This window comes from Mauremys reevesii, linkage group 2 (assembly GCF_016161935.1).
Source record: "Mauremys reevesii isolate NIE-2019 linkage group 2, ASM1616193v1, whole genome shotgun sequence".
In the NCBI taxonomy this organism is placed as follows: Eukaryota; Metazoa; Chordata; order Testudines; family Geoemydidae; genus Mauremys; species Mauremys reevesii.
In genome coordinates, this window is record NC_052624.1 from 273,049,699 (window position 1) to 273,062,489 (window position 12,791).

At 42.6% G+C, this 12,791-nt stretch overlaps 1 protein-coding gene across 3 annotated transcripts in view; it reads right to left on the bottom strand.

Annotated features, from left to right (window-relative positions):
• The window catches only part of ZFAT (zinc finger and AT-hook domain containing), a 161,685-nt gene that overhangs the window by 123,434 nt on the left and 25,460 nt on the right, over positions 1–12,791 (bottom strand). For all 3 annotated transcript variants that reach the window (XM_039524776.1, XM_039524777.1, XM_039524778.1), the window contains exon 3: positions 4,451–4,714. In XM_039524776.1, coding sequence (XP_039380710.1) covers positions 4,451–4,714 — 264 coding nt within the window. The remainder of the gene's footprint in view (positions 1–4,450; positions 4,715–12,791) is intronic.

A 12,791-nucleotide genomic window follows, 5' to 3' on the forward strand; every position in this document is an offset into this window, starting at 1 on the left:
TGGAGAGAGGAAGAGAAGTAGCACCTACCATTTAGTCTTGTCTGAGCCAGAGCTGAAAAGTAGGTGGCAGTAAAGACTGAAGGAGCAGGGCTGGGACTGTTTCCTTGTAGAAAAACAGAGCCCATGGGCAGCCTCCTTCCCAGTGGTGGTTCCTGAGCTGAGGGAGGGACAGGGAGGGGAATCACAGCCTCACTGAACCTTTTGAGAATTGACACAAATTTTCTGAAAAGTGGCTATGGGTGAAAAGGTCTGAAGGTTCACCCCTGTCTCTCCCCCAAGTGTGGGCTGCGTGAAGGGCCAGCTGGAGCTGGACCTAGCTGCTGTTGCTGAGCTGTGTCCCTGCCAAGGGGAGAGAGAAGTGGCTGGGGGAGCAGGGACTCAGCTCCATTAAGGGTTCGCGGGATTCTCTGCTATTTCGCTGCTGGTGCTGGCCATGCACAGGGCCACATGGAGTAGGACCCTGCTTCTGCAGCTGTATTCCTGCTGGGGGGAGAGAGGAGAGCGGCTGTTCACATCTGAAACAATCATCATGATCACAAATGCAAAGGAATGTAGCCTCCTTGTAGATAAAGCACCACCCAGATCAATCTCTAGCTAGGCCTTAAGGTGGCCTGGCTGGATATTCGGTCTATGTCCATTGTTGTCAATGTTATTGCACCACCAAAGCTTCTGGTGACCACATGATCATCAGCTGTGAAACAATGGCAGGGATTCAAGAGATTTGAGAGGTCCATCTGAGTCACAGAACTATAGAAGTGAGAAATTATAGAGACCTCCTAGGTCTGTCAGTTCATTTCTTTGTGAACAATGCATAGGATTGACTCCAGTACAATTTGGCAGTGTTTTGTCAAGTTTACTTTTAAACGTCCCATATGATAGGGCTTCAGACACCTCACTCAAGAGACTGCGCCACAGCCTAAAGCATCTTATGGTGTAGAAGTTTCTTGATATTTTCCCTTTTACTTCAATAATGCCTATCACAGCTGAGTTTACACATTTTAAATATTTGTAAATTATCATAACCCCCTTAATCATATCTTAAACTAATTTTTCCTCAGTAAGCAAGTGAATAATGTGTTTTTATCACCCAGTTTCAACCCAGGAATCACTCTTTTAACCAGTAAAAGTGCACTTGATAATCATGAGCTTATTTTCATAGAAAGAACAGCTGAAATTATCAACTAAAAGTAGAATAGCATTATACCATTCCATACACAGAAGTAAGGAAGCTCAAAGACATGGTTGCCCAGCAATCATAATTTGGCACCGGAGAGTGTATGTAGGGTTTTTTAATATTACTAAATACACTTTTTAATTTAAGCCTTAATAAATGACACAATGTGGCAGAATTACAGTTGCTGTGGAAACCATAACTGAATTTCCTGGCTTTTGTGTGTGCCTAAGTTCTCAGCTAGTGTTTTTGGGCTTATTGCCAAGTTTTGAACTGCCATATAAAACTGAAATGGTTGCACATAGAACTTACACATACTAAGCTAGTGCATGCTAATTAGGACTGCCGCACCTTCTTCTTTACCCTCCCATTCCATAGGTGCACAGGGTGTCCACCAGTTCCTGCCATTTATTTTCATTTTATGCCAGTATGTTCAGGCTTCTGAGTGTCATGTTGATGGATCTGGCTTCTTTCTCTACTGTTCTGCGTAATCTTTCTCCAGGTCACCTTCTTCTCCTCTTTCCAGGTGGTGTCTATATTATCACTTGTGGTGGAAGTCGTGTTGGTGGCACCCTTAAAATGCATCCTAATTACGCCCTCTGACGTCTTCTTACCACATTTGATGCTTTAGATAGGTTTGCTCAACTCAGAATTTCTGATGTTGCAAGAAACTCTTTCCAATAGTCTCTGAAGATCTTCCGCAGGCATTTACTTTGGAGTGAGTTGATCTTCTCATCAATTGCTTTTGCAGATTTTCTTGACTCTGCTCCATAAAGGAGGGCAGACATGATGCTGGCTGTTAAAAAAAATATTTTTGTGCCAGTGCCAATCATGCTACTTTTCAAAATCTTCAAGTTTATGGAAGTTGTTTGCTGTTTTTGATGTTCATTGCTTGACTCTAGTGTGATGTCACTGTCATTGTATATCTCACTCCTTACATAGAGAAAATTACTTACTTCATTGAGTGTTTCTTCAGCCACACTAATGGTTACTTTTGGGACATTGATAGCCATACATTTTGTCTTTCCATTGTTGATGAACAAACCTATTTATTTTGTTGTATATGCAGTGTCTTTTCTTCCATTAAGCAATGTGTTGAACTAGGCAAGACAATGTCATCAGCAAAAATCAGCTCATCCAAATGTGCTTTATCATTTGTCCATAAAATTCCTTGGTTGCCTTCTGCAGTTACTTTCCTCATGATATAGTCAATGACCAGTCCAAACAATATTGGGGACCTAATACATCCGTGGCCTTAGTCCACTTGTCACTGCAAACCATTAGGTGATGCTGTAATCATCTCTGACTGCACATGCAGTATTATCATATATTCTTGATTATGCTAATTATTTTTTCAAGTATTCCATAATATGCCACAATTCTTCCAAGACTTTCTCCTAGTACACTGTCGAAAGCCTTCTAGAAATCTATACAATTCATCACAAGAGGCACTTCGCGTTCGATACTTTGTTCTATAAAATGTCTGCAGTCTACGCAATGAAGACCTAAAGTCCAGAGAAAATCTCCAAGGAGTCCAAAAGAGTCACTGTTGGACTTGATATAGTGCCAGGTCCCAACACCAATGTATCCTGTTCCTGGGCTTGCTCCTATAAGAATGACCATACTGAGATCTTGACTTGCATAAAGAGGTAAGAGGAGAGTCTGTAGACCTTCTTTAATGGGCTCTTAATGCATAAATCCCACCTGACTCTGAAGAGGAGTAAGCATAGTCCAAAGGCCAAGGTGGTACGGTACGAGGTGGAGTGACAAGGGACCAGGACTTAAACCGACCAACCAGATGTGGACACTTCTGTGAAAAGCCTCCAGTAGATACCATACATCTGCCTTGCTGCACCTCAGAACATCCAGCAAGTGCCCAGACCCTCATGGCACTGAAAGTGTGGGTGCCAAAGATTATCCCAGTAACGGAGCTTGTACAACAGGGACAGGGACATGAACCTCCTCCTGCATCAACAATGAATCCTGAACCAAGAGTCAAAGATGGTCCCCGGTCACCATGTAAGACTCAGGTGTTGTTGGTACCGAGAGCATAAAGTGTACCGCAGACTAAGCTGAAGCTGTAGAAGGTTCTGGCAATAGAGTCTGTCTCAACGATACCAAAAGAGGTGCCAGAAACTACACCTCTACATTGCTAGATGATGAATATAGTACCAGGGAGCAGCTAGCTGGGTCTAATTTAGCTCTATCCTCAGCACCAGACTTCTTTCTTTGAGTCTCCATTAGGCACTGTGCTCTCAAAGAAGAAGTGGACTTCTGGCTAGAGGAACTCGAAATACCTGACTTCTGACATTTCATGAAACTGAAAAAGGATCACACCTTCTCTCTAGCTCCCTCTAATGAGTGGAACTCACCACTCTGAGATGGAGTCTGAACCCCTGCTACTGAGCGGCTGGGTTCCAAGTGGGGATGCAAAGTTGCCTCCATTAGGATATGCCAAAGTTGAATTTCACTCAACTTCTTAGACCTGGTCTTAAACCCTCTATAGAAAGGGTACATATGCTGTATGCGACTCTTTCCTAAACCCTTTAAACAGCTAAAATGACCGGCATAAATTTGTTACACCAGAACAGCACTTAAATCCCAGGGACAAAGACGTGCCCTGGTACCAAGCTTAAAGCCGGAAGAAATATATATATATATATACATACATACATACATACACACACACACACACACACATATATAAATTGAAACAAATGTCTAAAATGAGTACTGCTATCACAATAATTCACTGACTAACAAACTATGTACAATAAGGGGTAGAAAAAAACTTTCTTTAAAAGAAGCCAGACAAAAGAGTGCAGCAAGCATACACATGGACTCCAACTACCCACCATGGGTGATGAGAAGGAGCTGAGGAATCAGGATGGCTCTTCCCCTTTTTGCCCTCAGTTTGCAGCACAAGCATGCAGAGGGTACAGGTGCCACCCCGATAGCTACCACTATGGGAAAACCTTCTCCAGCTACAGTGCACTGGAGCATATACCTAAGCTGGAATGGACACGTGCAAGCACTTGAAGAAGAATCTCTGCTTCAGTCATCATCAGCAGGTGCCCACCACACAATGACTTGGAGAGTATCAAGCTGTCCTTTTAAGTAGATATATGTCTAAATGGAAAACAAAATCTAAACCCAGTATTCCACTCTAATTTAAAAACAATACAGTCTAGTATTAGGAGTTTTATCTACCATATCATATGCAAAGGGAAGAAGATTGGTCCACATGGTTACATGACCTTTTGTAAGACATTTGCTTACCTGGATCTCCTTCTTCCTCTCCTTCATTTGAAACAATGATGCAGATGTGTTTTCTTAGCTGACGTGGGTTAGAGAACTTCCGACTACATTTCCAGCATTTCAAGTTGCCTGGTAAAACTTCAGCCAATTCTGTTCCTTCCTCTGGCCCTTGCTGTGTTTCCTCGCTTGGAATGCAGTTATTGTTTTCTGCTGATTCTTCGTCTGCACAGAACTTCTTAGTTGACCCTTTTGGCCTGCCCCTTTTTCTCTTCACTACAAGAAGCTCTATATAGGAAAATTAAAAAGAAGCTGTAATGCAATTTTGAAGGGTTCTTGGGAGGATTAATTAATGTCTGTACAGCTCCTTGAAAATGGAAAATGCTAAATAAAGTTCAAGAGCTTCTCCCTTTGAAATGTGAAAGCACTGTTAAAGTTTCACACTCAGACTTTTCTTTTTCAAGGAGTGACATTTGATGGTGTATCTGCCAGCTGCAAAGCAATAACACTTTGTATTATTGATACCAAATTCAAATTACTATACATTTTAAAAATTAAAATGTAGGCACTCTTTTAAATTGCAGCATGTTATTTTATCAGTGTGTGCATTCCTTCTAGAAAGTTGTTCTGCTCTGTGTTTTCTGACTGGCACTTCACAGATCACAAGTTCTAGTCCTTGCCTAAATCTCATTTTAATTTATATTATGTTCAAAGAAATTTCTTAAGTAATTCTTTGAAAAGTGTTCAGAAAAAGAAAGGCTGCTTAACTGTAAGTCAATTTTTTATCAAAAGCTTATTGCTTTATAATAAATTGCACAACTATTCTTTAATTACTCTCATGATTCATAATTATTACCAAACTTGCATGGAAGAAGTGAAAAAAAAAATCTTGTTGGCAAGGAGATTAAAATTGATTTCCCCCTCTCCCCCACTTAAATACTCTTTTCTTAGCAAACACTGGAAAATGTTAAAACCAGAAGCCCTTCACAAAGCTAAATAACTACTACACCTCTACCCCGATATAACGCTGTCCTCGGGAGCCAAAAAAATCTTACTGCGTTATAGGTGAAACCACGTTATATCGAACTTGCTTTGATCCACCGGAGTGCGCAGCTCCGACCCCCGGAGCGCTGCTTTACCACGTTACATCCAAATTCATGTTATATTGGGTCACGTTATATCGGGATAGAGGTGTATATAATTTAGGCTTCCTGAGTACTGTTTTATTTTTGAAGTTAGATATATAAATGAGAAGTATTAGCACTGGAAAAGAGCAAGAAATAAAAGGAACCCTTCCTCTTACTGAAATCATATTTACTGCTTAGATTTCTTTCTTCACCACTCTGGTTACCTCAAGAGGACATTTGGAGCCATCATCTTATAGTCTGACCACACCAGAAGCACCCATATCCTCATTAGGAAATTTTACCTAATGAAACTAGGTACTTCACTCTGAAGGAAAAATGTCTGGTAATCTATTGGGTGGTGGGGGCACTTGGGTACTACTTTAAGGGGATTTCTTTCACGCTAGCCAGACATCATATCCCCTCTTTCACACTATGAAAGATGTGGATCTATGTCTCCCGTGATGGATGTGGTCTTCTAGCCCTACCAGTTCTACATACAGTACCGTCTGGGGAAGAATAAGGAGGATATTGTTATAATAGGCATCTCAGGAACTTGGTGGAATGAGGATAATCAATGGGACATGGTAATATCAGGGTACAAAGTATATCGGAATGACAGAGTCCATCATGCTGGTGGGGGAGTGGCACTATATGTTTAAAAAAGCATAGTCTTTTTAAACTCTTAAATGAATCAAACTAAAGCACAGAATCCCTATGAACAGAAATTCCATGCTTGAAGAAGAAGATATAGCAGCAGGAATATACTACCGACCACTTGACCAGGATGGTGACAGTGATTGTGAAATGATAAGGGAGGTTAGAGAGGCTACATAACCAGAAACAAAAATAATAATAGGTGATTTCAACTATCCCCATATTGATCGAGTAAATGCCACTGCAAGATGTGATGCAAAGATAAAATGTCTACACACCATAAATGACTGCTTCTTGGAGCACCTAGGCCTGGAACCCACAAGGGGGAGAGGCAATTCTTGATTTGGTCCTAAGTGAACCACAGAATCTCATCCAAGAGGTAACTATAGCTGAAATGCTCAGTAATAGTGACCATAATGTAATTAAATTTAGCATCCTTGTAGAGGGGATAATACCAAAAGAGCCCACCACAGTAACATTTAACTTTAAAAAGGGTAACTATACAAGAAAGAAGATGCTAGTTAGATGGAAGTTAAAAAGACCAGTCCCAAGGGTAAAATGCCTGCAAGCAGCATGGAGACTACTTAAAAACACCATAACAGAGGCTCAGATTAAAAGTAGACCCCAAATCAAAAAAGACAGTAGGAAGACCAAAAGACCGTCGCCATAGCTAAACTGCAGAGTAATAGAGGCCATAAGAGGTAAAAAGTCAAATCCTAATGACGAAAATAGAAAGCAGCACAAATTCTGGCAAGTAACATGTAAAAGTATTGTAAGGCAGGCCTACAAAGAATCTGAGACTCAACTTGCTGAAGACAAAAAACTTCTTATTGTTAATTTTTGTAAGTACATCACAAGCAGGACGCCTGCCAAACAGGCAGTGTGGTGACTAGATGGCAAAGATGTTAAGGGAACACTCAAGAAAGACAAGGCCACTGCAGAGAAGCTGAAAGAATTCTTTGCATCGGTCTTCACTATGTGGGAGATACACAGATCAGAGCTATTCTTTTGCGGCAACAACTCTGAAGTACTGTCCCAAATTGATCTGTAAATAGAAGACATTTTTGAACAAACTGATAAACTGAACAGTAATAAGTCACCAGGACCAGATGGTATTCACCCAAGAATTCTAAAGGAACTCAAATATGAAACTGTAGGACTATTAGCTGTAGTATTTGACCTATCACTGAATTCAGCCTCTGTACCAGATGACTGGAAGGTAGTTAGTGTAACACTGATGTTTTTAAAAGGTCTCCAGAGGAGATCCTGGTGATTACAGGCTGGTGAGCTTAATTTCAGTACCAGGCAAATTAGCTGAAACTATAGTAAATAAAAAGAATGATCAGACACATAGATCAACATGATTTGTTGAAGAGTCAACACGGCCCCTGTAAAGGGAAGCTATGCCTCACTGATCTATTAAAATTATTTTAAGGTGTCAACAAGCATGTGGATAAGGGTCATACAGTCAATACAGTGTACTCGGATTTTCAGAAAGTCTTTAAAAAGGTCCCTCACCAAAGACTATTAAGCAAACTAAGCAGTCATGGGATAACAGGGAAGCACCTCTCAAGGTTGAAAGATAGGAAACAAAGGGTAGGAATAAAAGATTGGCTTTCACAATGGAGAGAGGCGAACAGTGGGGTCCCCCAAGGACCTATACTGGAACCAGTCCTCTTTAACATATTCACTAATGGTCTGGAAATGGCGGTAAAAAGTGAATGGCAAAGCTTGCAGCAGTACAAAATTCTTCAATACATTTAAGTCCAAAGCTGACTGAAAAGAGTTAAAAAGGTATTTAACAAAACTGGGCAACAAAATGCAGATGAAATGCAATGTTGATAAGTGCAAGTAATGCACGTTGGACAAAATAATCCCAACTATACATACAAAACAATGGGGTCTAAATTAGCTGTTGCCACTCAAGAAAGATCTTTAAGTGATCGTGGACAGTTCTCAGAATACCTATCTACAGTGTCAAAAAAGCGGCAGTTAAAAAAGCTAACAGAATGCTAGCAACTACTAGGAAAGGGATAGATAGAAAACAGAAAATATCATAATGTCACTAGATAAATCAACAGTGCGCCCATACCTTGAATACTGTGTCCAGTTCTGGTCACCCCATCTCAAAAAGGATATAGTATAACTGGAAAAGGTTCACAGAAGGGCAACAAAGAGAGCTAAGGGTAAGGAAAGGCTTCCATACGAAGAGATACTAAAAGGATTAGTGCTGTTCATCTTAGAGAAGTCAAAACTCAAGGGTGGATACGACAGAGTTCTGTAAAATCATGAATGATGTGGAAAAAGTTAATATAGAAATGTTATTTACCTGTTTTTCCACAATACAAAAACCAGGGGTCACCCAATGACATTAACAGGCAGCAAATTTAATACAAACAAGAGAAAGTACTTATTTACACAACTAACCTGTGGAACTCATTGCCATGGGATACTGTGATGGCCAAAAGTATAACTGGGTTAAAAAACTAAGCATAGCTAAATTCACGGAGGATAGGTCAATTAGCCAAGATGGTCAGCAAAGCAATCCCATTCTCAGAGCAACTCTAAACATCTGACTCCCTGAAGGAGTGGAAGACAGTGGTGAAACATTCCCTTATTATCCTGTTCTGTACACTCCCCTTGAAGCTCTGGTACAGACCACTGTCGGAGACAAGATACTAGGCAAGATGGACCATGATCTGACCCAGTATGGCAGCACTTATATTGTTAGGTTGTCCATTTCTTTTCCCAGAACAGTGGGGCTAGCTTGATACTAGGTGAGATTACCCACAGTGGTGCTAACAGAGAGGAAGGGCATATGAGGGGGGAGGGATAGCTCAGTGGTTTGAACATTGGCCTGCTAAATCCAGGGTTGTGAGCTCAATCCTTGAGGGGGCCACTTAGGGATCTGGGGCAAAAATCAGTACTTGGTCCTGCTAGTGAAGGCAGGGGGATGGACTTGATGACCTTTCAAGGTCCCTTCCAGTTCTAGGAGATGGGTATATCTCCTATTATGATGATAGGGTGTTATATCCCATCTGAATCTTGAGAGGACTCAGGATATAAGGGCAGAAGCATCTGGAAAAGAATCAGACTCAAAAAATCCTCTATCTACTGTACTTCTCAGCAGGATTCATGGACCAGACAAGAAAGGTTCTTGGGAGTTAGAGAAAAATCAGAGTGTGTCTGGAAGAGTTCACCTTGTGCCATTTAGAAACAACATTACAACAGGTGGAGCCGCCTTCAGCACTTTGGAATTAACAGAAGGGTTAGACGAGTATTCAGAGTTTTATTATAGCACACAGTAACTTTGACTTGTGACAAATGCTATAAGGGGGGCATAAAAGCACAGCCAGTGATCTTTAAAATATCACAGAGAAGAGAACAATGAACCAGCACCCAAAAAAAAATCTTATATTGTACCAATAATCTTACTTTAAGTGTTCAGGGAAAGCAAGCAAACAAAATGCATGCAGGATTTTAGATACATTTATGGAGGCAATACTGGAGAGGTTCCTTAATTCTAAGTGTCTAGAGTTAGATATGTTTCAAAATCTTGCTATTCTCTTCATGCTGTTGTTGGGGGGAAAAAAAACGAATAATCTGTTAGATTATTCTGCTTGGAATTTTACATATCTACAGCTATTTCTCTTTCCACCTCTACTCTGAAGCCATACATGATCAAAGCAGAGGGAAAAGCCATAAAATAAAAGTTTTGTGGTTGCAGAAGGAGAAGTGCAAAGTAGTAAATGAGTTGCTGCAGTTCCAGTGGCTTTAATTAGGACATTTTGAGTAACATTCAAGCTAAAATACATTCCAAAGGTTAAATCTGAACTGAGCTCATTATAAAGAAATTTTGATTTCCACTGCTCTCCTTCCAAGAACTTTCACAAAATGGTATTAATAACTAAGATGATTGTCTAAAGCTCTTTATCAAGTATTTGTTTAAGCCAATAGCCCTTCCTCTATGTGAAAAATTGAGACTGACATGTAAATGTAAAATTCTTAAATGACATGAAAAGGAGATGCTAAAAGGACAGTCATGATGATTTTCAAATGCATGGAGTAAAAACCTCATGAAATAGGTTAATCTAGGCCATATGAAAAATAATTAATAAACCAATTGAAAGAGAATGGGAGGGAGTGGGGGGAAAGAGAAGAGGGAAAGAAAGAACAAAAGAAAATACGGAAGGACAAGGAGGCATCTTATTCAAAATCCAAAAGAGCAAGAAGGAAATACAGTATAGCAGTAATCATTTTACTCTTTTCAAGGAAAGAGGAAAACATTGTGTCTAGTTGCAGTTTTGACTGTTTAAGGAATGCAGTAAAGTTCTCACTGAGTACCTGAGCACTTTAAGCATCAGCTGTAAAGCACAGCCCAGAAAACCTCCTTGTAAATAGGGCAAAAAATTACTCTTGCACATTACCTTCAACAGCCCTTGACCATCAGTGTTCTGAAGGTTTAGGTGATTCAAATCAAATGATAACATAGCTTTTCCAATAATTAAAAGTGAGCAGTCAAGGAAAGACAGGCAGTTTGGAGGCTCTCAAAATTTTCCGTGTACCTCCACACACAACCTTTAATGGTCATGTCAGTTGAGACAAGTCTAGCAATCAGTATTTGCCCCCTTGAGTTAAATAAGTTAACATGCCACCAAAAAGATTTCTCCGTGTATCTATTGATAAAAAGGTCTTCATGGGCCTAATGTGTCAAACCTAACACACTGAATATAGATTTGGATAAAGCTTAAGTTATTATGGAATAAGTAAGTGTAGAGATTTAATATGTTAATAAAGCTACATTTCTCTCTTTCCATAAGGCTTTTACTGTTCTTCCATAACAGTCACCACCTTCAGGATATTATACAAAACCTTATAAAGCATGTTATCCAAAAAGAAATCAAGTGAGACAAGCAGCAGGTGAAAGAGGGGCAACTCTTCTTGGACAGAAGACGGTTACTCACCGTAGTAACTGTTGTTCTTCGAGATGTGTTGCTCCTATCCATTCCAGTTAGGTGTGCGCGCCTCGCGTGCACGGCTCTTCGGAACATTTTTACCCTAGCAACTCCGGCGGGCCGGCTGGGCGCCCCCTGGAGTGGCGCCTCTATGGCGCTAGATATATACCCCAGCCGGCCCGTCCGCTCCTCAGTTCCTTCTTGCCGGCTACTCCGACAGTGGGGAAGGCGGGCGGGTCTGGAATGGATAGGAGCAACACATCTCGAAGAACAACAGTTTCTACGGTGAGTAACCATCTTTTCTTCTTCGAGTGATTGCTCCTATGCATTCCAGTTAGGTGATTCCCAAGCCTTACCTAGGTGGTGGGGTCGGAGTGAGACGTGGCAGAGTGTAAGACTGCTGAGCCGAAGGCTGCATCGTCTCTGGATTGCTGCACCAACGCATAGTTGGAAGCGAAGGTGTGGACAGAAGACCAGGTGGCCGCTCTACAGATGTCCTGGATGGGGACATGGGCCAGGAAGGCGGCCGACGAGGCTTGCGCCATCGTCGAGTGAGCAGTGAGGCGGCATGGTGGCACGCGAGCAAGCTCGTAGCATGTCCGGATACATGCCGTCACCCAGGAGGAAATCCGCTGCGAGGAGACTGGCTCGCCTTTCATGCGGTCGGCAACTGCTACAAACAGCTGTGGCGAACGCTGGAAGGGCTTCGTCCGCTCGATATAAAAAGCGAGGGCCCTGCGGACGTCCAGGGTGTGAAGCTGTTGCTCACGAGGTGAGGCGTGCGGCTTCGGGAAGAAGACCGGAAGGAAGATCTCCTGATTGAGGTGAAAGGCCGACACCACCTTAGGGAGGAAGGCCGGGTGTGGTCGAAGCTGCACCTTGTCTCCGTGGAATACGGTGTATGGTGGACTAACCGTTAATGCACGGAGCTCAGAAACTCGTCTTGCCGATGTAATTGCGACTAGGAAGGCTGTCTTCCAGGAGAGGTAGAGTAGAGAGCACGTGGCCAGGGGCTCGAAGGACGGTCCCATAAGCTTGGCCAGAACGAGATTTAAATCCCAGGTCGGGGTAGGACGCCGCACCGGCGGGTACAAGCGGTCCAGGCCTTTAAGGAAGCGGGAAACCATCTGATTGGAGAAGATGGACCGACCTCCCATGGATGGACGAAAGGCGGACACTGCTGCCAGGTGCACCTTCAAGGAGGAGACCGCAAGACCTTGTTCCTTAAGGTACCAGAGGTAGTCCAGGACTGTAGGGATAGGGACTACGAAGGGATTGAGGCCGCGTTGGATCGGCGTGACGGCGACCGTTTCCGGGATCGGGACCAGGACCGAGACTTGGAGCGCCGTCTATCCCGTCTGTCAGGGGTCGGGGGCCGCATCATCGCCGGCTTGCCCACCGACTGAACAGCCCACACCGGCGGTGCCAGGGGCCGGAGGCTCGGTGCCTCTGTGAGCTCGATGAGCTCTCTCGCCGTCGAGAAGGTCTCGGGCGTGGACGGGAGATGTAGCTCGACCGCAGTTGGCACCGGGGAGCAGGGAGGTACCGGACTCAACGGCTCTTGAGGTGCCGGAGTCAATGGAACCGTGCACAGCTTGTGCACTACCACAGCCAGTGCCGGAGGTGCCG